Consider the following 26,302-nt stretch of genomic DNA (forward strand, 5'->3'; position numbering starts at 1 on the left):
TGCCACCACCTGTACCACTTGCTTCATGTGATGATGGTTTGGAGATAGGCAATAATGGAAGATTTGGAAGCCTATTTCAACGTTTGTTCCTTTCAAAACAGCTAAAGATAAATTGCTATGATGAGTATTGCCCATCTCTCAAGAAACAAGATGGGAAAGGGGTATCACTTCTCAAAAGGCGAACTTGCCCTAAATGTTCATTGTATCACTCCTCGATCACAGCAATGAAAGACCATTCACGAAAATGCGGCATACAAGAAGAACAGCATATGGGAGAAAGTGATGACGATGAAGATGAAATTGATGATACTATTTATAGTACATTGCCAGAGGTCCAAGGCAGAAACATTTTTGAATCAATTAATTTTATGTTTGGAAATTGAAACAGAAATTCATTCCACTAAAAGACTAATATGCTATAAAATAATTTGCCTCCTATACTATTTTAAATTACACTTTCTGAAATTTTTTAAATAGCACCTGCATCAAGTAGCCTAATTTAAATAATGTTTGTTAGATTATATCTTTGCAAATTTAAATTTTATGTCCCCAATGTATCGTAAAACATAAATTATCAACAGTTTCTGAAATTAATAAAATGTCTGAATGTGTCTTATCAAACGTTGATAATCAATGTTTATGGTTTGAAAAATGAATAATAAATATTGTGAAATTAAAGTTATCTTTTAGTTTTTATTAAATTAGATGACGTCATCATCTGTTGGGGGGGTCAGGTCAATGATGACAAGTGATGACTTGGGGGAGGGGGGGGGGTCTAAAAAGGGCAAATTTTTGATGACGTAATATGTGAACGCTCCCTAATAGTCTCACCCAGACACCAGCACAAGATCCTACTAAGAGGAATACACTCAAATGTTTACAAATCACATGTTAAAATTTAAAAATAACTACATAACAGGAGATGATTTACAAGGAAAAAAATATTTCCCAAAACTATAACTATACATTCAACTCAGCAAGGACATCTGGCCAGGGTCAGGAAAAAACTAAGTAATCTCTAAGACAAAGAAAGAAAATCATTGGAAAACAGATACAGGGGGATAGAAGACACAACAAGTACCTGCCTGCCAACTATGGGAGGTTGGGAGCCCACCCAGAGAGACAATTTGCAAAGGAAAAATCCTCATCTCTAAAAATAAAAAAAATACATTTGACAGTTTTCTTTTCAGCAAAAGATCCCCGCCAGGAAAGGGAGACAACTGAGCAATCTCAATCCAGAACAAGGACATACCAGACCATGGATAGGGAAAACACAGGGGGATAGAAATAGAACACAGAGCAAAAGTCACCTCCACATGGGAGGTCAGACAACCCCAAAGAGTCGTCGTCGTCGTCGTCGTCATGATCAGAAGAGGCAATGATAAGATTTGTTATATTGGCTTTGATATATATTTGGGGAATGCTTTTTATTTCACGATGTTGACTTGTGGTTTTCCAAAAAGCCAATGTCATCGGCAGATATGAAACATCTTGCGACTAACATTACACACAAAACTGGAATCACTGAAAATTATCGCACAGAATTGAAAAGAATAGGTTGCGTTTTCACATCATTGATCTGCAATACAACCGAAGCTGCAAAGTCTGACGATTTTGATGACAAAATCAAGTCATTAACCACGTCTCTGGTGGTCTAAGTCAAGACAATAACGAATGCCGAATGATCTCAAAGTCATTTATTCTTCCAGAAAAAATGCCCCCCCCCCCCCAACAAAAAAAATACAGTGCACTCTCCCGATAACGACCTCTCCGAATAACGACATTCTCCCGATAACGACATTGGCCCCCGGTCCCGATTTTGTTACTATATGTTATTAGTAATAAAACTCTCTAAATAATGACATACTTTTTAGACCACTCTCCGGATAACGACATTGAGTTAGCAATAATCGGCTGTGACTTTGCTAGATACAAAAATAAAAATAGCTAAAATGTTGTTTCCGGTAAGTTTCATTTCATTCTCTGAGCCAGATGAGATCACTTTGTTATCGGCCAATGAAATGTCCTAATGTCGGCCCTATGATTTACAGCAACAAGCGACAGACCGGGATTATGGATTCCGTCTCTAAATCGAAATCCGACAGTTAGTTTAAACCCCCCCCCCCCCCCCCAAAAAAAAAAAAAACAAAAACAAAAAAAAAACAAAAAACAAAAAAAACAAAAACAACAAAAAAACAGCAAAAAAACATTTTTAATGTGGCCATGTGTTCAGTTGTATTATTAAATACAGCTGCACTCATGCCGGTCCCAAGCCCGGATAAACAACAGAGGGAAAATGACACACAAAAAACAACAAAAAAAAAACAACAAAACTACACACACACACACACACTTCGTGTATTTTACATGTTTGGAAAGTCCGATCACTGATCACCCACTATGGTTGGTACATTAATGTACATTCTAAGGGTCTAACCACACCCCTTTTTCCGCCATCTTGAAATTTTCCGAATAACGACATGTTCCCGATAACGACATGCACCTCTGGTCCCGAGCCATGTCGTTATCGGGAGAGTGCACTGTAAAAAATTATACCACAAAAATGCTACCAACCAAGCACGCTGGGATCTCACCTGAGTATATCAATAGATTCTGCTAATCATTACGACCAGCCACAAATCCTATTCCAGGTATTTAAAAAATTAAAAAATTGCCAAAACTCCAATTTTAAAAAAAGAAGCAAAATATTTAATAAAAAAGACGAAATTATGTGACAAAGTCGAAGTCATGAGAAAGGCAAAATTATATTATATGCCGAATATATGCAGTGTGGTAGTATTGTCCTGGTAATGACTTTGAGATCAAAGTTATAGATCTTATGAAAGTATGCATGGGCATAATTGAAATAACGTATTTTAAGAATTATGACCGATAATGAGAAAAACTCAAATAATACTTTTATATCAATCATTTTCTTTAAAAATTTCAACACCCAATATTCAGAAATTTAAAAAATTGAAAACCAACATTTAAAAAAACCCAGCTGATTATTCTCCTTGAAGGGTGCAATTATAAAATAATATCACGTGAAAGTACCCAGATATTGTTTGTTTTTGTTTTCAAGAGTTTTACGCACTTGCAACACACTAAGGTCATATCAGCGCCAGTAAAAAGGGAGAAAATGGGATAGTAAAAAGTTCTAGAAATACAATTAAAGCACCCAAGACAAGGTAAGACAAAAGGGAATTGGTTCAAATAGGAAACAGATGTAGATTCCAAGAGCACACTGTCAAAGTACTTAGTTTGAGATCACCTAAAAGACTCACCCAGACACAAGCACAAGGTCCGACTAAGATGTATGCACTCAAATAAACTGAGCAGTAATATGAAACGACATATTTGTTACTACACCATTTTATTGTAACATAAAAGTCCAAAACAACTTAAATCAATAAAATGTAAATAATAAAACCCAGTAATGATATAAAAATGTAGAGATCTACAGATGTGCCTTTGGTGCAGAATATCGTACCAATTCAAAAAAAGTGAGGGAGATCTACAATAATACAGTGCATAACAGAGATTATTTAAAAGGGAAAAAATATCAACTTCCAAAACTATTTTTACATTTGAATGTTTCCCTCTCAGCAAGGGCATTTGGCTAGAGCCAGGACAAAACCAAGTAATCTCATTCCAAGACAGAACGCAAGTTGGAAAACAGATTTTGGGGTATAGAAGACACAGTAAGTACCTCCCTGTCCACTATGGGAGGTCAAGAACCCTGCCCAATGAAATTTGTTAAATCAATTACAGGTCCCGACTATTAAAAAAGCACCAAGCAATTTCCCCTAATCAATTTCTTCTCACTAACATTGTCTAACTTAAAATAACATGAATGGTAAGATATCTTGAAATATCAATAAACATAATTCATATATTGATGATTCCCACTTGTCTATTATGGCCTGGAACAGATGATGGTGTGGTGATGGTTGTGGTAGTAGTGGTGGTAAGGATGATGATATGGTGGTGGTAGGAATAACGTGGTGGTGGTGGTGGTAGTAATTGTGGTAGGGATGATGATGTGGTGATGGTTGTAGTAGGAGTAGGAGTCGTGCGGATGATGATGTGGTGATTGTAGTGGTTTTGGTGGTAGGAATGATGATGTACTGATGGTTGTAGTAGTTGCGGTGGTAAGGATTATGATGTGGTGATAAGTTTTAGTAGTAGTAGTGGTAGGGATGATGATGTGGTGGTGGTTGAGGTAGTAGTGGTCTTACGGATGACGATGTGGTGATGGTTGTAGTAGTAGTGGTTGTAGGGATGATGATGTGGTGGTGGTTGAGGTAGTAGTGGTCTTACGGATGATGATGTGGTGGTGGTTGTGGTAGTAGTGGTTGTAGGGATGATGATTTGGTGGTGGTTGTGGTAGTAGTGGTTGTAGGGATGATGATGTGGTGGTGGTTGTGATAGTAGTGGTTGTAGGGATGATGATGTGATGATAGTTGGAGTAGTAGTTGTGGTAGGGATTATGATGAAAAATAGTAAACTAAGTTGAGCACCCCTTATAATTGGAACAAATTAATATAATCTCTCTATAACCAGATGCCGTTTATAAAGTAAACATGAAGATTGACAGAAGAATGGTTGAGAGAGATGTATGGATACGGGAAAGATAGAGAGAGAAACAGAAAGAGAGAGAGTGAGAAAAGAAAGAGTGAAAGAGAGTGAGAAAAGAAAGAGTGAAAGAGAGAGAGAGAGTAGTTTAATTGATGGGTCTTTTTTCCTAATTAGGGGAAATTTATAATAATTATTATCTTTTTAAACGGACCTATAACTGTACTACCACTCTTGACAATCTTACAAGTATAATCTTCACTCATTTACCCCCTCCCCCACCCCCTCCCTTTTCGACCATCAATTGTCTTTTCTCATTTGTGACATCTGGCGCCAGTTTGTCTAGACTAACGCCATAAAAATGGGAATGTAACTGTCACCAAAATTCATGCAACTGAGCACAGGTATCAAAATATGACACTAGACATGATGGAGTTTTTTTCACAGATCAACCACTTGACCTGAGCTTTTATCAGAGGAAAATGTTTGACACAGCAAAATCAACCGAAAATTTCTGAGAAAATCCCAAAATCCTGTAATTCCACGGAAGATTATCATCACTGCTTCGTGAGGCTTACAGGGTTTATAAGGTGCTCCCATAAGACAAATTAATATTTTGGATCTTTACCGGAAAAAAAAAAAGGGAATGTGAACTCTTTGAGGATGATGTCATTTCAACACTGTAAGATGTGCTGTGGTTCTAAAGGTCAGGACCTGAGGATGGAGATAGAAACATTATTATTTTATTTATTGTCACAATTACAATCTAAATGTTTGATGATTCTATCATGTACCACGACAGAGGATTATCTAACTCTTTTCCACCGCCTTGCTCCCATAGTAATAGAATTATATATAATATTTTTTTTAAAAAATTAAAAAATTGGTGGTCAATCTCTTGGCAAGTAGTTCAACAAAGATCAAAACATTTAATATGATGAATAAAAAAAAATCAACACTGAGCATATTCATAAGGAATTCTTGATTTTAAAAAATTTAAAAAATGTTTTTAAAAGAAACGAAACGAAACCCCCAAAAATGGAGAATAATTTCAGTCCAAGAAAGTCTTTACCTGTCTCATTCATTGATTTCAAACGCTGCTTCAGGGCGATATTCTGCTCTTTTAATAAATGATATGCCTGAAAAGAGATTATGGATCATTTTAAATGATTTCCTCAATCATCATGATTCCAATATGAAACATTACATATAAGTATAAGAATATCCTGTATTATTTCACTCCCTTCATCTTTATAATAAAACCTTAGGCAGTTAAAAAACATCTAAAAATATAAGCTCAGTTTTTAAAAAAGTATTCCTTTGCAGACATAAGGCCCATGGAGTTGGAGTTAACGACGAAGTATTGGATGGAATGTAACAATTACTGACCATCCTTTGGATAGTACCTTAGTTGGTCGCAAGAGTGCTCTCTGCCAGAGATCAAACAGACCCAACAATCAAATCAGTTCAGTCCTGGCAGAGAGGAGATGAAACTGACATGCTCTTGTAGCCTAATTGCAAACTCGAACATATGGACCTATTTTTGAATTGCGTTTTTAATTTAAATCAAAGACCTACTATTTCACCATAGGGACACAAGAAATGGAAGAGTTTGTGCAAACATCATAAAAGATGAATTAATATTTGTCATATCTTTAAAGAATACAGCTGAACAACACTCAAGGTGATGACGGTATTATCCTAAAAGTCTCAAGGCAACCTCAGCTCCACCCCCCCCCCCCCCCCCCCTCTTTTCCCTGCCCAATAAATTCAAACACAAAAGGAAAAGCAACAAGAAAACACCAAACAACCAACCAAAACCACAACCAAAAAGCTCACACCCCCACTCCAACCCCCCCCCTTTTTTTTTTTGCCCTAAATTTTAAAAAAAAGGAAAAGAAGAGAGAAAAACCAAAACAAAACAAACAAAAACAAAAAAAAGTCAAAAGCTTACAAAATAGTTTTTAAAAAAGAAATTTAAAAAAAGAATAAAGAGAAACAAAAAAAAACAACAAAGAAATAAAAACAAAATAGAAATACAAAAATAACGATAATAATAATAATAATAATAATAATAATAATAATAATAATAATAATAATAATAAATACTTTATTTATCCTAAAATGGAAATTCGTTCCAAAAATGGGAATTTGTTTACTTCTTCTTCCTTTTAAGTCTGTAACTCCAAATGTTGAAGATTTGACAGACCACAGCATTTTTATGACATTGGAGATGTGAGACTATTCCACTGTCTCAATGTCTAGGGTATCAACGAGTACAAGTGGGCATCCACTCTTGAGAGGGGAACCATAAACTTGGATGACTTACTCTCAGATTGTTTAGGTCTTTGCAAAATATTGTTAATTTGTCACGCTTTCTTCTCTCTTGCAGCAGTTCGAGATTTAAATCATTTTCATGATTTTATCGTTGTTGTTTTGATCTATAAATTTCACTGCCGTGTTTTGTATTTGTTCAATTTCTTGGAGTTCTGATTTGTGATTAGGGTCCCAGACAGGACTACTATATTCTAGGTCTAACAAAGGCCTTGTAGCACTTTAATCTTATTTCCTTCCTGCTGTCGCATAGAGTATAAAGTCTAAGTTTTTTTCTGAAGAAGCCTGAGGTAGAGTTTGTTCTTTCCACTTGTACTGAAATCAAATCAGTCTGACATTGCATATAAGAAATGCATAAATTTTTATTTTTTTTTAAAGAAAAAAAAACTACGTAAAAAAACAATTAATACCCCCCTCAATAACAAAAACAAAAAGTTATTGCATTCATAACTTGTCTCATTCTGAGATCATTGGTTATACTCACTGCATTACAATTCATCAAGCTTGTGAAATCAAATTTATTTTTCTCCTCTCTCTCCTCCTCTTTTTTGACCAATTCTTTGTGATTTTCTTTACTTAACTTAATACCAGCTCTTTCAAAAATAGAGATGAGTCGTCTTTGGTAACCCTGTAAAAACAAACATATCAATGAAATTCAGCGATAAAATTTGACAGTGAATAAAATAAAAAAGCGATTATTTGGGCGAAAATTTCAACCAATAGCAAAGCAGTCATCACCAAGGCCCACAAAACTAGGGTTAGCCAATTTTAAATTAAAGAGCTCTATCGATAAATGGAGTCAATGATAATACAATAAAAAACATTAAGTACTGTAACCTTCATTTAAAACTATAAAATAAAAAGAGGGAAAAAGCATCATTGTATGGTTCAAAAATGACATGGACAACCAGCCATGTAGTGTAGAGGTTAGACTTGATAATCTGGCTTTGACTATCACAAAGGTCGAATAAAAAATTTAAATGTATTGCTCTTATCATTAGTATCATCATCATCATTTATTATTATTATTATTATTATTATTATTATTATTATTATTATTATTATTATTATTATTATTATTATTATTATTACAGCATTATCACTATCATCATCATCATCATCATCATCAATAGTAATAGTATTATTATTATTATTATTATTATTATTATTATTATTATTATTATTATTATCATTATTATTATTATTATTATTATTATTATTATTATTATTATTATTATTATTATTATTATTATTATTATTATTATTATTATTATCATGATTATTATTAGCATCATCATCATCATTACAGTGATGATAATAAAAATTTTGTAAAAAAGGGAGAAACTGTAACGGTCCAATGGTAAAACTCAAACCAAATATAACATGAAATATCAGAGTTACGTAATATACACACACGACAAGGATTAATTTTACATCCAAGATGTCATGGGTTTGCTAGTAAAATCTATATTGACAATCGAAAAAAAAACAAAAAAAAAACAAAAAAAACCAGAGAAAACAAAACAATGAAATTAGAAGCCAAACAAAATAAGTTGCTGATCACCTTTTGAGTCAAATCTCCTATAGCCATATCGCCCTCCAACAGATCCCACTCATGGCGCAGGTCTGGAGTTAAAGTTGGATACACAAGCATGGAATCCTTGGCACATACTAGGGGTGTCAAGAACTCCACTTCATAATTGCACCTTGATGGCTCCGTGGCATTTAAAATTTCACTGTGGTTCCCACAGGTAAAAAATACCTGAAAGATAAAGAGAAAAAAAAGCTTTTGTAATTTGTTGGTCTCAGCATCATAAAACAAACAAGAAAATCCAGGTATCTAATCTAACAACCCTATTATTTGCACCACTATAAATTAATACTTTTTTTTTCAAGATATTGGCAATGGTTTACATTACCAAGTTTTGAGTTTCCTTTTCTTTTCTATTTCCGATATATCAATGAACTCTGCAGAAGTCAATCTTAGGGCCCTATTTGAGTGACACATAATATCTCCAAGAAAACAAAACGTGGATGAGTTATCAGCATTGATTGGAATTTCATTTCATTTTCTTTCAAAAAGAAAAATACAAAGCAAAACTAAAAACCCTAATTTTATTCAACACTTTTAGTACCAGAAACAAAGTAAGAAATCCTTTACTGTCTTTGAAGACACTTAAATGACAATTAAGGACCAAAAAAAATCGCAGAAATGATGAGGAAACTGGAAGGAAAAAAAGAGGGCATCGATCACCAATGGTCACAATCTCAATAACATTTGAGTTTGTCATACGGGAAAGGGCAGCTAAATCAGTGACAAGACGGACGAGAATGGCACACTCCCTGCCTATCTGTATGAGCTGCACTGACTGCCTTCAAGGAAAGAATCATTTTTAAGATTGCTCTGTTTAGTTTTAAAAGCCTAAATGATGAACCACCTGACTACATTAAACAGGCCTGTAAATGGTTGGTGAAAAAATTGTCGGAACTTTTTGAACACGCGAAAATAGACACAATAGGAGAAAAATATGGATTAATTACACAACACAGATATGACACGTCAATTGACTAGTCAAATCATGTCACTTTCACCCAACTTATTTATAATGAGGTCCTTATCTTATAGAGCAAAATCGTACTGTCGGAAATCCGACCATAGACGGAAGATTTACAGGCCTGATTAAGAAAATTGTTAGAAATATATGTACCAAATAGAAATGTATGATCCTCGACTGAGAAAACGAAGCTTTATCTTAGAAATAATTATAATCATAAATGGCAGCCATTCCTTTACCCACACTGGGCCCCTTGTGAGGAATGACCTGCCCCAGAAGGATAAGAGAAGCAAAATCTATTAATAGTTTTAAATCATTGTTAAATCACTATCTTTTTACCGTTACATTTTCATGATATTGATACGATATTACATACACTGCTGCTATTGATATTATTGTGGTGTACATTTGATAGATTTAAATTTTGTACATTTATTTGTAACGTGCATTGAGTGACAGTGATGACAATGCGCGATATAAATGACATGTGTTATTATTATTATTATTATCAATTAGATGGGTCATTCAAATATAAATATTTGATTTTTCAAATAAACAAAAAATTATTTATGATACATAAAAAAGACATGAATATTTATACATTTAAAAATTATGAATCAAGCCCATACTTTATGAAGTACAAAAAAAGTGTTTAAAAAATTACATCCTTCCTCGCAGCATCATCTGATTCGATGTAATTTTTTTTTTTTTAATAAATCAAACCAATGTCTGATGTCAATAGGAATCAATAATGTTCAAGTGAACAAACTAGCATCAGTAATTTTTCTCAAGGAAAATGAAATAAAAGTGCCTGAAGTGGGCTTGAAACCATTAATATCCTTGTCCTCAAGAATGTTTTCAAAACAAAACTAAACGTTAATCTTAAAAGCATCAGTTCATCAGTGTTTTCCCCAAGGCATTTTGAACCCCTACCCACATAAAAAGAAAAATAATGCCTGTAATGAAGATTTTGTTGTTGTTTTTAATGGTTTACAGAAAGTATTTGATAGTTGTATACAACAAGATATAGACCATCGATTTATCCAATCAATTTACCCTGACAGATCGGAAGATATCTCCACAGGCTTCACCATCTTTCATAAGCATGGCAGTAAATGTGTTGTCCTTTACTTCCCACTCTTGCCATACTCTGAAGATTGAAAAAATCAGAAAAGTATTGAATTAAAAAAAAAAATTAATAGGGAATGAGATTAGCGGAAGATTAGTGCCTCTTGATTGGACGTTCCCCATAATCTGTGACGTCACCGGTGGAAAAGTTATTAGAGAGAGAACGTTATGTTGGTTGTGCGCATGCATCTCTCGTCCTCGCCGCGGAAGCGAGGACGAGAGACGCATGCGCACAACCAACATAACGGTCTCTTTCTAATAACTTTTCCACCGGTGACGTCACTGACTATGGGTGACGTCCAATCAAGGGACGCTACTCTTCCGCTAATCTCATTCCCTATAAGAAAATGTTACTATTACATACAATAAGAAAGTATGGAACATGGAGATGTTAAATTTATTAAAAAGTGAATGATTCTAGATGATCTTTCACATTCAAAACAGCCTTTGAGTCTATTACAACAACGAATAAGAAGTTCAAAAAGAAAAGTCTCAAAATCACAAAGATAAAATGAAAGTTGATTAATGTTTATTTCCTTGTCTTATAAAAAACATTTTGTTGCAGATGTGGTACCAATTATAGAATTAACCCATAGAGGCCCGCTTCCCCTGGTGTCGCCCGCGACTGTTGAGGCCCGCATCGCCCGTGGCCCCCGAGAAAAAACGGATCATGTTTACTTTGTTATTGCAACGAATCACTTCGTTTTATTCTAAACCGGAAACATCGTAAACGAAATGCGATCGTTCTATTTCCTTTTCCTTTTTACCGCACGTTTATATCGTTGATAGCAAGTGAGTAATCGAATTCAGAAAAATGGCATTCCCGTAACTCACGAGTTTGTTGCGTGGCGCTAGAAATGATGTTTTGGAGAGTGGTGTAGACGAAGAAGAGGATTTTGGAAATGAAAGCGATATCGAACTAGAAAGAGAATATGTAAACGATGGTGGGGATGGACAAGACGAGGCGTTAGCACCCGATCAAGGTGATTCGGCAACTGAATCGGATTCCGAGATTGACGAAAATGACGGGAATGGGGGTGCGGGGAACGAGTTTTTTTTTTTAATATTTTTTTTCCCAATTTATTGAAATCAAAACATGTCATGTTATATATCATTCGAAAGCAAATTTATCTGGCTATAAAAAAGAATTAAAATTATAATTTTATGTCATTTGGTTCTCGTTTAATAATTTTTTAACTTTGTGTTGGTATTTTTTTGTTAAGAGTTATGCCCCTTACACTGGGCCTCAGGGGAATTTTTTTTTGTAAACACCGGGCCTCTATGGGTTAAAGAATAAATCAACTTACCCTAAAACTCCTTTATAAGCATTCCAGTAAACATTTTGTTCATGTTGAGTAATATTTGAAAAGGGACAGAAATGGTACTTGTAGCTATCAAATGAAATAAAGAAACAACAAAAGTCAATGAATGGGATATAAAAATTTCTAAAAGTACAAAATTGAAAGAAAAAAAACCCCACAACTACAGAAAAATATAACTATCCAATTCTTTTTTTTTTTTTTTTTAGTTTTGTTAAAGTCTCTATCGATCATCCCATTTTAAAAAATGACATGGACAACCAGCCATGTAGTGTAAAGGTTAGACTCGATAATCTGGCTTTGACTATCGCAATGGAAGGTCAAATAAAAAATTTGAATGTATTGCTCTTATCATTAATGTCATCATCGTCATTTATTATTATTATTATTATTATTATTATTATTATTATTATTATTATTATTATTATTATTATTTTTATTATTAATATTATTATTATTATTATTATTATTATTATTATTATTATTATTATTATTATTATTATTATTATTATCATTATTATTATTATTATTATTATTATTATTATTATTATTATTATTATTACATGAATCGTAAAAATACATTCATTAACATGCAGTAAAATTCACCGTGTACAGTTTCTGACATGCCAAAAGCTAATGAACAAAAATTAAACCTGACAGTTCAGTCAAACCCAGTAGTTGGAATGCTGCTTTATCGGAAACAGATGCTTAATTGGAACAATCTTCTTGTGACATAATTTTTTTTCTGTATAATTTCTACTGGTTAATTGGAACCCATCCCGATTAATTCAGCCAATGTTGTAAGATTTTTTTACTTGAAAGTAATCAACCATATACCGATCCCTATTGATATAAACAAAAATGGAGTCACCCCGTATCATCAAATGAACAGATATGTCTGTTAACTTTCATTGGCATTGAGTCTGGCATAGACCTAAAAAATGAGCTGTACAAAAATTGTCTGAAAATTTTCAACAAACCACAAACATGATTTTTTAAAATAAATGAGTGCAGTATAAGAAAGGAAAGAGATAAGAGACAGTGTATTCCTATTACTTGGGTGCCTTGTAGAAGTAGAAGAAATGCCAAATAAGCAAGTCATTTATATGATAACTTAAACAAATAAAAGAACAAACAATGTTTAAAACTGTTTCTACTGATTAGGCTGAGATAATTCCAGCTATAGTATTAGTATATGTTTAGGCTTTCTCTCCATGAAATTGTCACAATTAAGTACTAGCACTCCTAAAATCAAATCATAACCTTATGTCCATACTTTCAACCTAAATGAACAGCAATTATTTTTCCAGCAGCAACCAATATAATTCATTCCTCACATTCGACAGCTCAGAACTTCGAGCTACAAAGTCTGCACCCCATACATTGTGAGAGCATATTTAAACTTTTAATAAAAGAATATATCAAAGTTAAAGGTCAATAGCTATGCAAAAACTAAAAATGAAAGAAATAAGATTTTTTTTTAATGTACACTGTGGAGATATAAATTTATTCATTGACATAATGTAAAATCAAAAGATGGGAAAATGAAGAAATCAAAGTCAACAGCAGTGACAAGACAGTGACCAGCATGAATGTTTGGGTGAAACACTGGCAGAAAACTAATTTGCGCAGGAATTAATTACTTACCACCATTGTTTCTTATAGTTAGGTACCCAATCAGTGAAGAAATGGTCAACCAGTTTGATTACAACATGAGGCAATCGAGATGATTTAGATCTCGTTCTAGTTCTAGTATTAATCGTATAGTTTCATTTGTCAATATAATGTACTTCCAAGTTCACGTTTTACTTTTTCATAATTTTACTTTCCACCATGTAAATGTGGTCAATTTTGACCTAGACGAAACAGTGAAATTTATTGCACAGTGACTCAGTTAAAGTTGGCTGCTTTTGGATTACGGCAGATTGGAAATCGAAAAAATAATTTCACGAAGGTTGTGTAAAAATAAACAGGGATATGTTCAGATACAAGAATTTTAAAAAAACGTCACTTAACCATAGCAATATATCTCCCATAGTATAAACGACCCATGAGCTAGGCGTAGTGCTCTGGTACATTCCCAATTAAGTTCAATTCATTCGACTATGTTTCACAAATTCTTTCTTTCTTCATGTTTTCCTTTTGTTTAATATTTGAATTAAAAATTATATTTGACAAATTGACTGATTTCAGTTTAATTAACTGAGGATTTACAGGTCTACATCGCCACCCACACCCTTGTATATGGCAACATGTTATCACTTACTCATTCGGCAATCTTGTGGAAAAACAGTGAATTTATGAAAGCGCAAGTAATGATACTTTTGACTATGAATACTGCTTTGATTAAAATGTCTTGTGCTTTAATGGGAAACAGAATTCGCGTTTCTCTGATTCATTTGGCCTAGTTACAGGATATATATATATTGGTATCTTGGCATTCTGTATAAATTTGTGATGAGTTAGGAACTCTTCAATCTGCCATCAAGACTACACACATTCAATCTTAACTCACTCAACCCTAACACAGACTATACTCGGGCTACTTTTACCCCGTTCCTATCTAATACATTTTTATGAGACAAATTATAGGCGTAGTATCAATGCTAATGTTTTTTAGTATTTTTTGCATGTTAATGTTAATTGAATCAAAGTTCTAAGTACATGCTCATTTCTAATACATTTTTTCCAATTTTGAAAAGTAGCAAAACTCTCTAGGATTGAGTGAGTTAAATGTTATAAAATCAGAAGAAAAATGTCAGACAAATGGAAGGATGCTCTGAATTACTATATGTCTCATAGCTACTGTAATATACATGCGTGTAGTCTTGATAGGTTATTCCAAGTATGGAGGTTATTCATGGAATCCGTTAATTGGAACACAGCTTAATTGCAATGATTTGGTGCTGTTCCAATTAAGCGGTTTGCACTGTATTACTAAATTAAGTACTTACCCACTTATAACAGTGTGGAAACAACGACCAATCAAACGTTTAAAATGTAAAGGGCCTGAGAAATTTGCAGGTTGCACTCGTAATTTCAATGTTTCTTCTTCTTGATGATAACTGTTAGCAAACGGTTGCTGAAAACTAAGAAATGATGGAACATTATTGAATGTGAAAAACAACACAAATAGAAAATCATGAATTTAAATTGGAATAGTTTAGTGAGCACATTTGAAGTAAGATAATATATCTTCTCCCAGAATTAAATATGAATATTTAACATCCTAATCATTCTAAGTAGATTTTAAAGTAAAATAATAAAAACTAAAAATCCTGACCAACAAAACCTTAAAAACAATCAACTAATTAATAAAAAAAAAAAAAACAACTAAAAAAGCCAAACAATATATAATAATTAAAAGACATATAAATACTATGAAACAGTGGGGACAGCGTGGCTCAGTGGTACATCTTTGCTTCATACCCGAAAGGTACCGAGTTCTATACCCGCTGCGCTGTGTGGCTTTGAGCAAGTCACCTAACCCTACATCAATTTGTAGTGCTGCACTGCGGCTGACGCCTAGGTAATTCCAGTCATCCTTTGAAATAGACCCTAGAGACTAATTTCCCCAATGGGATGAATAATAAAGGGGTGTTTCTATTTTTACAAAACCCGCCGAAACCCTACAAAGTTTATGGGAAGTAGGCAGCAGTGGGGAGTGAACCAGGGACTCAGGGAAGTGTACACCGGTAGAGAGTGCACCTGGGACTATGGGTGTTTCTTTTTTACGAAACCCAACAATATCTGACAATGTTATGGGAAGTAGGCAGCAGTGGGGGGTGAACCCGGGACTCAGGGAGTTTACGTAAAAAAGCAATACCAAGAGGGTATTACTTTTTTACGAAACTGGACAATATCCAACAAAGTTATGGGAAGTAGGCAACAGTGGGGAGTGAACCTGAGACTCATGGTTTTGTGAAAAAAGCAATACCAGGGGGGTATTACTTTTTTATTAAACCCGACAAAGTTATGGGAATAGGCAACAGTGGGGAGTGAACCTGAGACTCATGGTTTTGTAAAAAAGCAATACCGGGGGGTATTACTTTTTTATTAAACCCGACAAAGTTATGGGAATAGGTAGCAGTGGGGAGTGAACCTGGGCCTCAGGGAGGAGTACACCAGTTTGTACCCAACTCCCATAGTCCTGCTTCAATTCCCACAGGTATCCATCTCATTTAGTCTTAGGTTCATTTCCTTCTGATATCCTCTTCCCCGAGTCCCAGGATCATTCCGCATTGCTGTCCACCTCCTATAGTCTCAAGTTTATTCTCCTCTGGTAACTAAATCCCATAGTCAGTATCCATCTCCCACAGTCCCAGGTTCCCTCCCCACTGGTGGGCACCTCCCTGAGTCCCAGGTTCATTCCCCATTGGTGCCCACTTCCCATAACTTTCAATGATGTCAGTAGGTTTCGAAACAGAGAAGTACCCTTCTGAGCTCACTCTCTACTGGTATCTAGTTATCGTGGTCCCAGGTTCAATCTCCATTGGTGCCCACTTCCTATAGTGTCAGGTTCATTCTCCTCTGGTACCCAAATGCCATATTCCGGCTTCAATTTCCACTGGTATCCATCTCCCATAGTCCGAGGTACATTTCCTTCTGATATACTCTCCCCTTAGTCCCAAGTTCACTCCCCATTGGTGTCTACTCCCATGAGTTCCTGGTTTACTCCCTCCTGATCTGCTCTTCCCTGAGTCCACATTCATTCAGTAATGCTGTCCACCTCCAATAGTCTCAAGTTCATTCTCTTCTGGTACCCAACTCCCATAGTCAGCTTCAATTCCCATTGGTATCCATCTCCCATAGTCCCAGGTTCACTCCCCACTGAAGTGCATCTCCCTGAGTTCACGGTTCATTCCCCATTGGTGCCCACTTCCCATAACTTTTGACAATTTCTGTAAGTTTTGAAAAAGGGAAGAACCCTTCTGGGATCACTGTCCACTAGTATCTACCTCTCTTAGGTTCAATCCCCATTGGTGCCCACCTCCTATAGTGTCAGGTTCATTCTCCTCTGGTATCCAAATCCCATAATCCCCCTTCAATTCCCATGGTATCCATCCATCCCCGCTGCTGCCTACTTCCCATAATTTTGTCGGGTTTCGTAAAAAAGAAACAATGTGAATAAAGGAAATTTTATTTTTAAGTTATTTATTTCATTTTATGGTAATAAACTTAAACCATAAAATAATCAATCACAAACCCCAAAGTTGACGGTTCTTCCACAATTTTCATATCAATCAATTCCCCAGTGACATCATGGAAGACTGTGGAAAAAATTAAGATATTTTATACATGTGTTGATTTGGCAAATCCTGTCGGATGTTCCATGAGCTAGTTGTGAGATATTAGACATACAAAATATTTAAGAAAAAAATATTATAAATTTAAACATTCAAAATAAAGTATTTTCAGTTGTATTATAAAGGGGAATAACCCATCTATTGGCAATACAGTCCTTAATTGAAGGCTTCATTGTCAAAGATGTTGGTTTTATTTTATTTTCACTTGCCAAGTTCTATTTAACAAGAAGTAGAAGCTTAAATGAGATCTGAGACCAATTGAAGTATAAAATAAGCGTCAATGCAAATCTTCAAAGATGGTGTGAAAGGTTTTAGTTAAAACCAGCGTTCAATAACCAACTGAAAAGATAACTATAGTACAACAGATAAAATGTATGACAGAAAAGTGACACATGTGTTCACCTGTCACCTTTGAAAGAAAATTAGTCTACACAGGACTTTCCTAGTATTAAAAGCTCCGGTGGTGCAATAATGATAAAGCCGGCAGAAGAGTCAAAATGCCGGCAGGCGATTATTATATGTAGTAAAAAACCGGAATTTCCGGCATATGCCGGCGAACTCACCCATGCTGCTAATCTGATCCACAAACATTGTCAGGTGGGATAGAATTCTTTCAAATCATCGCTACATCTTCCCCATTTCACGTTTTGCTGATGAAATCAATGTCCATCACTACTTTTGTGCTCTTCAATTTTATTTTATTTTTTTTTTGTGGGGTGGGGGGGGGGTGGGGGGGGGGGGGGGGGGGGGGGGGGGGGGGGGGGGGGGGCTTTGTTTTTTTTTTGCTCTGTGCATGTTCAAATAACTCTTCAGTGAAGGCATTGTGGCTTTTGACCCATGACCATCAACGTGACTATGGCACTTGATGACACTGACAAGGGATTTAGATAGATTCTATTGTTCACACCTCTGTGACGAACTGTACGACCACGGGTTGACCATCCCATTAGACAAATTTGCATTTTATGAGTCATCGTTTTAAATGATTGAATCAACAAAAAAGCTCTTTTATAGGGATGGTCATTGTCAAATTTCATCATTATGACTTTTTATATAGAAAAAAAACGCATTCCCAAGGAATCGTCCCAATAAATCAGCTGTCCCAATTAAGTGGCGTCCCCAATACCAGCTTGGACTGTATGTATATGTCAAGGTATTGATTCCGATTAGTATTAAACTATTGGCGAAAAGAAACTTTGTTCTGTGCATGTTCAAATGTTTTGTAAAAAGAAGATGGAATCTTTTTATTTTTTTCAAAAGTGTCGGAACCAGGATTCGAACCCACAACGTCGATTCTGGTAAAACTTCCAGGGCAGACGACTAAACCATTCGGCCATGACACCCATTTCGAAGTCGACGCATATTGTGTATATATGTAGTAACAACTGATTTAATGTTGGTTAATTTTATGTTTTTATAGATATTTTATTAACTTTCCTTATTTCTATGTGCATTTGGAAACATTCCATATTCTGGAATGTGGATAATTGTTTAAAAGAGCGGAGTTTCAAATATGTGTCTGGGGATAACGAATTTTCATCATCCCCAGACAGGTGTCTGGGGATAATCACAGCGCCCGTAAATACCATAAACAGATTTCCAACATGATTCCCATATCTCCTCAAGCCCATCCTGAATTCAGTAAAAATTCTAAATACATGACGTGTATGTTCACCCTCCTTACGTCCAGTACCACAGCAGTCACGAGAGCTAGAGAGATGATGATGATCAGGTGAGAATATTGAGAAGGGGCGGCAGCTAAGCTAACCCTACCTGTTGGTTAAAAAAGGGGTGAGAATAGCGAGAGGGTGAGGGAGGGGGCGGGAGCTAGGCTATCCTACCTACCTACCTGTTTAAACTCACTAATCTAATCTATCAAGGTTTGTTCTAGAGACACATTGAATAAATTAATGTATTGCAAAAGATCCACGGTGAAAACACAAGTTGAAAGAAATGCAAGACGTGTAGCACTACGAGTACGTGGAGCTTTCGGAAGGCCTCCCCCCAACTCATGACGATGATGTAGGTACCGACTATAGTATAGTCTATACTCAGGCTGTCATTATTCCCAGACGCCTGTCTGGGGATAATAAAAATTCGTTATCCCCAGACAGATGTCTGGGGATAACCAATTTTTGTTATCCCCAGACACCTGTCTGGGGATACTATCCCCAGACGCATGTAGCAAGTGGGCAGAAAGATTTTATGCAAAATGCCAAACTAGGCGTGAAAAATACCAAATATTCTGGAAAAAATACTAGTGGTTGTGTCCCAAAACAGTTAATATATCAAGTGATATTTAACACAAGATGAAAGTAAATAGTGATCAAATGTCAAATCCAGCTCTTTTTAAAAAAATATTTTAAAGCAAATGGATCAATGAAATTTCTTTTGTTACTTTGATCTGAAAACGTCAAACTGGCAATTCGACTTTTTATTTTCAACCAGGAAGAAAGTTGTTAATCATCAAATCTGTTCATAGTCCACCAACCATTTAAATTTTCATAACCTACCAACCTGTTAACTTTATTGATCATCTCTTGTTTCTATAATTTGCTCATTCTGGCCACAATTTTGGGGGCGACCGGGAATAATTTTTATGTCGCGGACGAATTCCTAGGCCATGGTGTTGTTCGCCCCAAAGCCCAAAGCCCACACCTGCTATTTTCCTGTCTGCTTCGCACAAGACAATACAATTTAGTATCACACGTCCACAAAACTAGATCCAACAACATATTTTTATTCGAATCAGAGATGAAAATAACTACCAAAACAAGGAAGCAAAAATGGTGGAAATATGTTTAGCTCATATATGATGAATTTAAAATATTCCGATAGCGGTGTGAATAGGCAGCTCAGTGGGTAAGGCCACCTTTCATTTTACTCCTTTTAGCTGCACAGATTCGACCCAGTCGCGACCGACCCCCCCCCCCCCCCCCCCCCCCCCCCCCCCCCACTCATTTTTTTTTTTTTTTACTTTTCTTTCTTTCTTCCCAATCGATATTCATTGTTTTCACTTTTGTTACGAGTTCCGAGCAAGAGTTTTTTTTTAATCAGTTGAATTTTTTATTTCTCCGATAATATTATTTCATTATTTAATTTGCTCTAGATCTATTATTGTTTTTTTTTGTTTTGGTCAATGATGATAATAATAATAATAATAATAATAATAATAATAATAATAATAATAATTGTAATATTTGTTATTATTATCACTATTACCATCATAATCATTATTATATTATTATCAATAATAGTATTATTTTTTATTATTAATACTCTTATTATCATACTATTACTATTATTATTATTATTATTATTATTATTATTATTATTATTATTATTATTATTATTATTATTATTATTATTATTATTATTATTGTTAACACTATTCCCTGCTCCGAGGGAAATCTCTCTTTTTCTTTTTTTTTTTTAATATTTTGACCTAAACCTTAGAGTTTTTTGTTTGCTAAACCTTTATGTAAATGTTCCGTTTCTGAGCATGAATTTCTTAAATTGTTTTTATTTTTAAAACAATTATTGTTTTTATTTTTTAAAACAATTATTGGTTTTTTTTCTCCTCTATCTGACCATTTGGTCGCTCTCTGAATATTTCTATTTGTTTGCTTTTTAATTATTTATTCTTTTTAGACACTATTTGAGATCGGAGTGGGGACGAATATATTTGCTAGTAACTAGAAAAAAAAAAAACAAGAGAAGAGAGAGAGAGAGAGAGAGAGAGAGAGAGAGAGAGAGAGAGAGAGAGATAGTTCAATAATAATTTAAAAAAAGAGGTGGGGGGAGGATGGGTGGGACATTTATCCCTTTCAACGTTCTGTAAAAAGAAGACGGAATTTTTTTTTAAAAAAAAAGTGACGTTACCAGGATTCGAACCCACAACGTCGATTATGGTCAAAGTTCCAGGGCAGACGACTAAACCATTCGGCCATGACACCCACTTCGAAGTCGACGCATATTGTGTATATGTAGTAACAACTGATTTTAATGTTGGTTAATTTTATGTTTTTATAGATATTTTATTAACTTTCCTTATTTCTATGTGCATCTGGAAACATTCCATATTCTGGAATGTGGATAATTGTTTAAAAGAGCGGAGTTTCAAATATGCGTCTGGGGATAATGAAAATTCGTTATCCCCAGACAGGTGTCTGGGGATAACAAATTTTTATTATCCCCAGACAGGTGTCTGGGGATAATCACAGCGCTATACTCACATGATATTAGGATCATATTCAAAAGCAGGAGGAAGAAAATTTTGTCCATGTTAATCTGTTATGCCAAACTTGTTGAAGTTAGAGTTGCGCTGTTAATGAAATCTTGCTCTCACACTTGCAAGAAATTATCCATTTGTCTTATGACATGAGTTGGTGTTTGTTTATATTTCATCTGCAACGGAAGCAGGGTTGCCAGATTATTTTCAGGCATTCTACCAATTACCACAAAAATCTGCCAAACCGTACTATTTATTTATAGTTACCCCTTTGAAAACTCATCAGTTTTGTAAAACAAAAAATTCGCAAGACCGATGTCATAATTTTTTTCATTTCCCAAGTTTTAAAAAAATCACTAATACATAAAAATTGCAATGGAAACCGTGGAGTAGACCTATACATGATATAAATAATAATGTAGCAAAATCTAGGCCTCTGAAAATAAAATCTGCCAAATATCTGCCAAACTGGCAATACTAAAAGGAAGTCCGTCGGATAAACAAAATCAAGGTGCATAATGCTTAAAATTATGTAAATGACATTGATTACAATGATTATTTCCCGTGATTCAGCAAGGTCTATTCTGCCAGGGGCATGGAAGAAAAAAACTGCGGGAGAGAGCACTCAGTTTGCTCATCACTCAGCCAGTTATATAATAATAATAATAATAAAAATAATAATAATAATAATAATAATAATAATAATAATAATAATAATAATAATAATAATAATAATAATAATAATAATAATAATAATAATATAATAATAATAATAATAATAATAATAATAATGATGATGATGATGATGATACTAATAATAATAATAATAATAATAATAATAATAATAATAATAATAATAATGATAATAATAACAATAATAATAAAAATAATAATAATAATTTTTTTATTTTTAATGAGCTTTAAATTAGTTAATAGTAAGTAAATAATGAATTTATATAGCGCCTAAACATCCACGTTAATCACGACACTACATAATAAGAATGAATACAAAAAACAAAATCTAAGCAACATCTATTTCATAAAAATTTGCCTCACGGAACAACTCAGTCTTCAGACATTTCTTGAAAGATGATAAATGAACAGGACTTTGTCCGAGGACTGAGTGCATTCCATAGGCATGGAACAGTGGATGAAAAGGCTTTTTGTTGGGTTTTTTTTTTACCGAAAGTTGATTTTGAGGTGGTAACCTTTAGAAGTTGGGACTGAGATGGTCTTAAATTTCGAGTGGGTTCACATTTTTTAATCAGTTCCTGCAAATATTAAGGTGCCGATCCATCCAGACATCTAAAAACATAGCACAATATCTTTAATTATTCTATCCTAAACTTCACAGGAAGCCAGTGCAATTCCTGGAGAACTGGTGTTATATGATCTCTTTTTTCGTTAATTTTATAAGTCTAGAGCTTTATTTTGATTTGTTTTTTTTTTTTTTGTTTTTTTTTTTTGTTTTGTTTTTTTATTTGTAGTTGGTGAATTAATCTGTTTTGACAGCCAATGAGAAGGGCATTGCAAAAATCGAATCTGCTTGTAAAAAAAGAATTAACAAGCATCTTTGTAATATCCTCATCAATATAATGTCTGATTTTTTAAATGAGCTTTTATATAGAGCAATATTCACTGTGCTCAAAGCGCTTTACAAAGGGCCCCTGGCCAACAGCAATATTTAACATTTAGGACGGGACATGACACCTGTTAGGCGATGTTACAATTTTTTCGTACAGAGACATCGCTGTTAACGGCCAGGTACTCATTTTACACATTAGTAAGGTGAAAGAATGTCAGTAAAGAGCATTCTCCAAGGACTCAACTATGCGCCGAGCGAGGCTCGAATACAGTACCTTCCGATTCGAAAGCGAGTGTCATACCACAAGACCACATAGCCTCACATATTAAATTATCATTCTTCTTCTTCTTCTTCTTCTTCTTCTTCTTCTTCTTCTTCTTCTTCTTCTTCTTCTTCTTCTTCTTCTTCTTCTTATTATTATTATTATTATTATTATTATTATTATTATTATTATTATTATTATTATTATTATTATTATTATTATTATTATTATTATTATTATTATTATTATTATTATTATTATTATTATTATTATCATTATTACTATCATTATTATTATTATTATTATTATATTATTATTATTATTATTATTATTATTATTATTATTATTATTATTATTATTATTGTTATTTTATTATTATTATTATTATTATTATTATTATTATTATTATTATTATTATTATTATTATTATAGCGCCAGTATCCACAAATAGTGCTCAGAGGTGCTTAACAACAGTTTTTTTGGTATCACACAAATTCATTCATTCCACTACAAAATCACCACAACAGTCACACACACACATCTTGTTCCAAGTTCACATTGAACCAGGATAAACAGAATGAAAAAGATTTGTCTTTAAATGCCGTTTGAAGACTGGTATAGATAGTATGCGCTTGGCTAAGAAGCTCATAACATTGCCATCCGGAAGTATAACGGACCAACACACAAAACTGTGTGTATCCATGAACGTTTATAGTCGGGTTGATACAGTTCAGTGAGCATTACTCATAAACGTGGATGGCAAAAAACAATAACAAAGACCTGAGTGACGTCATCTTCGAACTATCTATATATAAATAGAATGCGCTTGGCCAAGGAGTTCACAACATTGCCATCCGGAAGTATAAAGGACCAACACACAAACACTGTGTAACCATGAACGTTTATAGTCAGGTTAATACAGTTTAGTGAGAACAACTCACAAACGCGGATGGCAAAAACAATAACAAAGGCCTGAGTGACGTCATCTTCATACTATCTATACTTTCTTGTTGGGTTTTAGTTTTAATTCCATACGTCAGCAAACTTTGTTCTTGGGATGTTTTTTGAATTATGTTCACTGGGGAGGGGGTCTTTGAGTGTGATAATGTGAATTGTCACTGAATCTAAACTTCTGTATCACCAGATTCCATGTAATTTTTCTACAGTATAACCTTTAAAACAAAAAAAACAAAAACAAAAAACGCAGTTTTCAAATACAAGAGTAGCTCAATCCCAATGACGTAATTACTCATTTGTCCTCTCCATTCTGAGTCCCTAGTTGTGGGCAATCTAATATTATTGCTATTATGTTATATATATGTATATATATATATATATATATATATATATATATATATATATATATATATATATATATATATAATATATATATATATATATTTGTAAATTTTTCTCATTGTGACAAATTTGCACGTTTAATCCATACTGTTATCAGTTTTTCTATGAATGTAGAAATTTTAACAGGCAGTTTACTCTGACTTTCAACTATTAAAATGTAACAATTGTTTATGTCAAGTGTGTATAAAGTGCATAATTTGCTGTGTCATTTTGAACCCAGGGTGGCAATGTTAGTGAGTATTGCACATGAATCTCGTGAAAAGTAAACCCCTGGTCAAGCCTGTGGGGAGTTCAATGATCGTAATCACAACATAATTCACTGTGTTTAATACTATTATTGTAAACCATCTATTTTGTCACTCATCCCAGACCTTTCTTTTATTTATATACCGTAAAGAAGAAAAATCTCAAAGTATAGATGGAACGAAGATGACGTCACTCAAGCCTTTGTTATTGTATTTTGCCATCCGCGTTTGTGAGTGATTCTCACTAAACTGTATCAACCAGACTATAAAAGTTCATGGTTGCACACAGTTTTGTGTGTTGGTCCGTTATACTTCCGGATGGCAATGTTATAGATAGTATGCGCTTGGCTAAGAAGCTCATAACATTGCCATCCGGAAGTATAACTGACCAACACACAAAACTGTGTGTATCCATGAACATTTATAGTCAGGTTAATACAGTTTAGTGAGAACAACCACAAACGCGGATGGCAAAAACAATAACAAAGGCCTGAGTGACGTCATCTGCATACCATCTATAAGCTTCGTAGCCAAGCGCATACTATCTATAGTACTGTAATCGGTGAAAGAAAATCTTGTGTTTGAGTCAATTTTCAATAAAATCCACCAGAAGGTTGGAAAGATATACACACGTCAACGCGTGCGCTCGGGTTGTGGAACGGACTATAACATCAATCGTTGTTTCATCATATGTGACAAGTATAGATAGTTCGAAGATGACGTCACTCATATCTTTGTTATTGTTTTTTGCCATCCGCGTTTATGAGTAATGCTCACTTAACTGTATTAACCAGACTATAAACGTTCATGGATACACACAGTTTTGTGTGTTGGTCCGTTATACGTCCGGATGGCAATGTTATGAGCTTCTTAGCCAACAGCAACACTTAACATCTAGGACGAGAAATGACGCCTGTAAGGCGATAATAATAATAATAATAATACCATTTTTTCGGACATTGGCAAAGCTGTTAACGGCCAGGTACTCAATTTACAACTGAGTATGGTGAGAGAATGTGAGTAAAGACATTTTTCTAAGGACTCAACTGTGCCCGGGTCGGGACTCTAACCCAGGGCCTTCCGATCCGATGGCGAGTGCCATGCCACGAGACCGCATCACCTCATAACTACGTTTATAGTCTGATTGATATAATTTAATGAGAGGTAATCACCAACATGACTGTCTTAAAACAAATAATAACGTGAAGTTGAATGTAAGCTTCAATTTAATTACAAAAACAGATCTGTTTTTGTAATTAAATTGAAGCTTACATTCAACTTCACGTTATTATTTATTTTTTCGAGCTTCGAGCAGCAACATTTACACTGTCTTAAAACAATAAAATGAGCTGAGTGACTTCATTTTCGTTACTTCTATTGATCGATCTGTTTGTAATCAG

General features: G+C 34.3%; 1 protein-coding gene across 5 annotated transcripts in view; it reads right to left on the bottom strand.

The window, feature by feature from the left end:
- Positions 1-2,686: 2,686 nt before the first annotated feature.
- LOC144959099 (N-acetylglucosamine-1-phosphotransferase subunit gamma-like) overlaps positions 2,687-26,302 on the bottom strand; it is a 35,520-nt gene continuing 11,904 nt past the window's right edge. For 3 of the 5 annotated variants that reach the window (XM_078891508.1, XM_078891513.1, XM_078891510.1), the window contains 8 exons: positions 17,121-17,184; positions 14,869-15,003; positions 11,903-11,986; positions 10,524-10,617; positions 8,477-8,674; positions 7,397-7,540; positions 5,651-5,717; positions 2,687-5,292 (listed from right to left, as the gene is read on the bottom strand). In XM_078891508.1, the coding sequence (XP_078747634.1) occupies positions 5,279-5,292; positions 5,651-5,717; positions 7,397-7,540; positions 8,477-8,674; positions 10,524-10,617; positions 11,903-11,986; positions 14,869-15,003; positions 17,121-17,184 (800 nt within the window). In that variant the 3' untranslated portion in view covers positions 2,687-5,278. Of the gene's footprint in view, positions 5,293-5,650; positions 5,718-7,396; positions 7,541-8,476; positions 8,675-10,523; positions 10,618-11,902; positions 11,987-14,868; positions 15,004-17,120; positions 17,185-19,069; positions 19,291-21,455; positions 21,628-26,302 lie in introns of those variants that run through there. The other 2 variants (XM_078891509.1, XM_078891512.1) reach the window with 2 other exon arrangements.

This window comes from Berghia stephanieae, chromosome 13 (genome assembly GCF_034508935.2).
Source record: "Berghia stephanieae isolate SIO BIC M18660-M18661 chromosome 13, UCSD_Bste_1.3, whole genome shotgun sequence".
Lineage (NCBI taxonomy): Eukaryota > Metazoa > Mollusca > Gastropoda > Nudibranchia > Aeolidiidae > Berghia > Berghia stephanieae.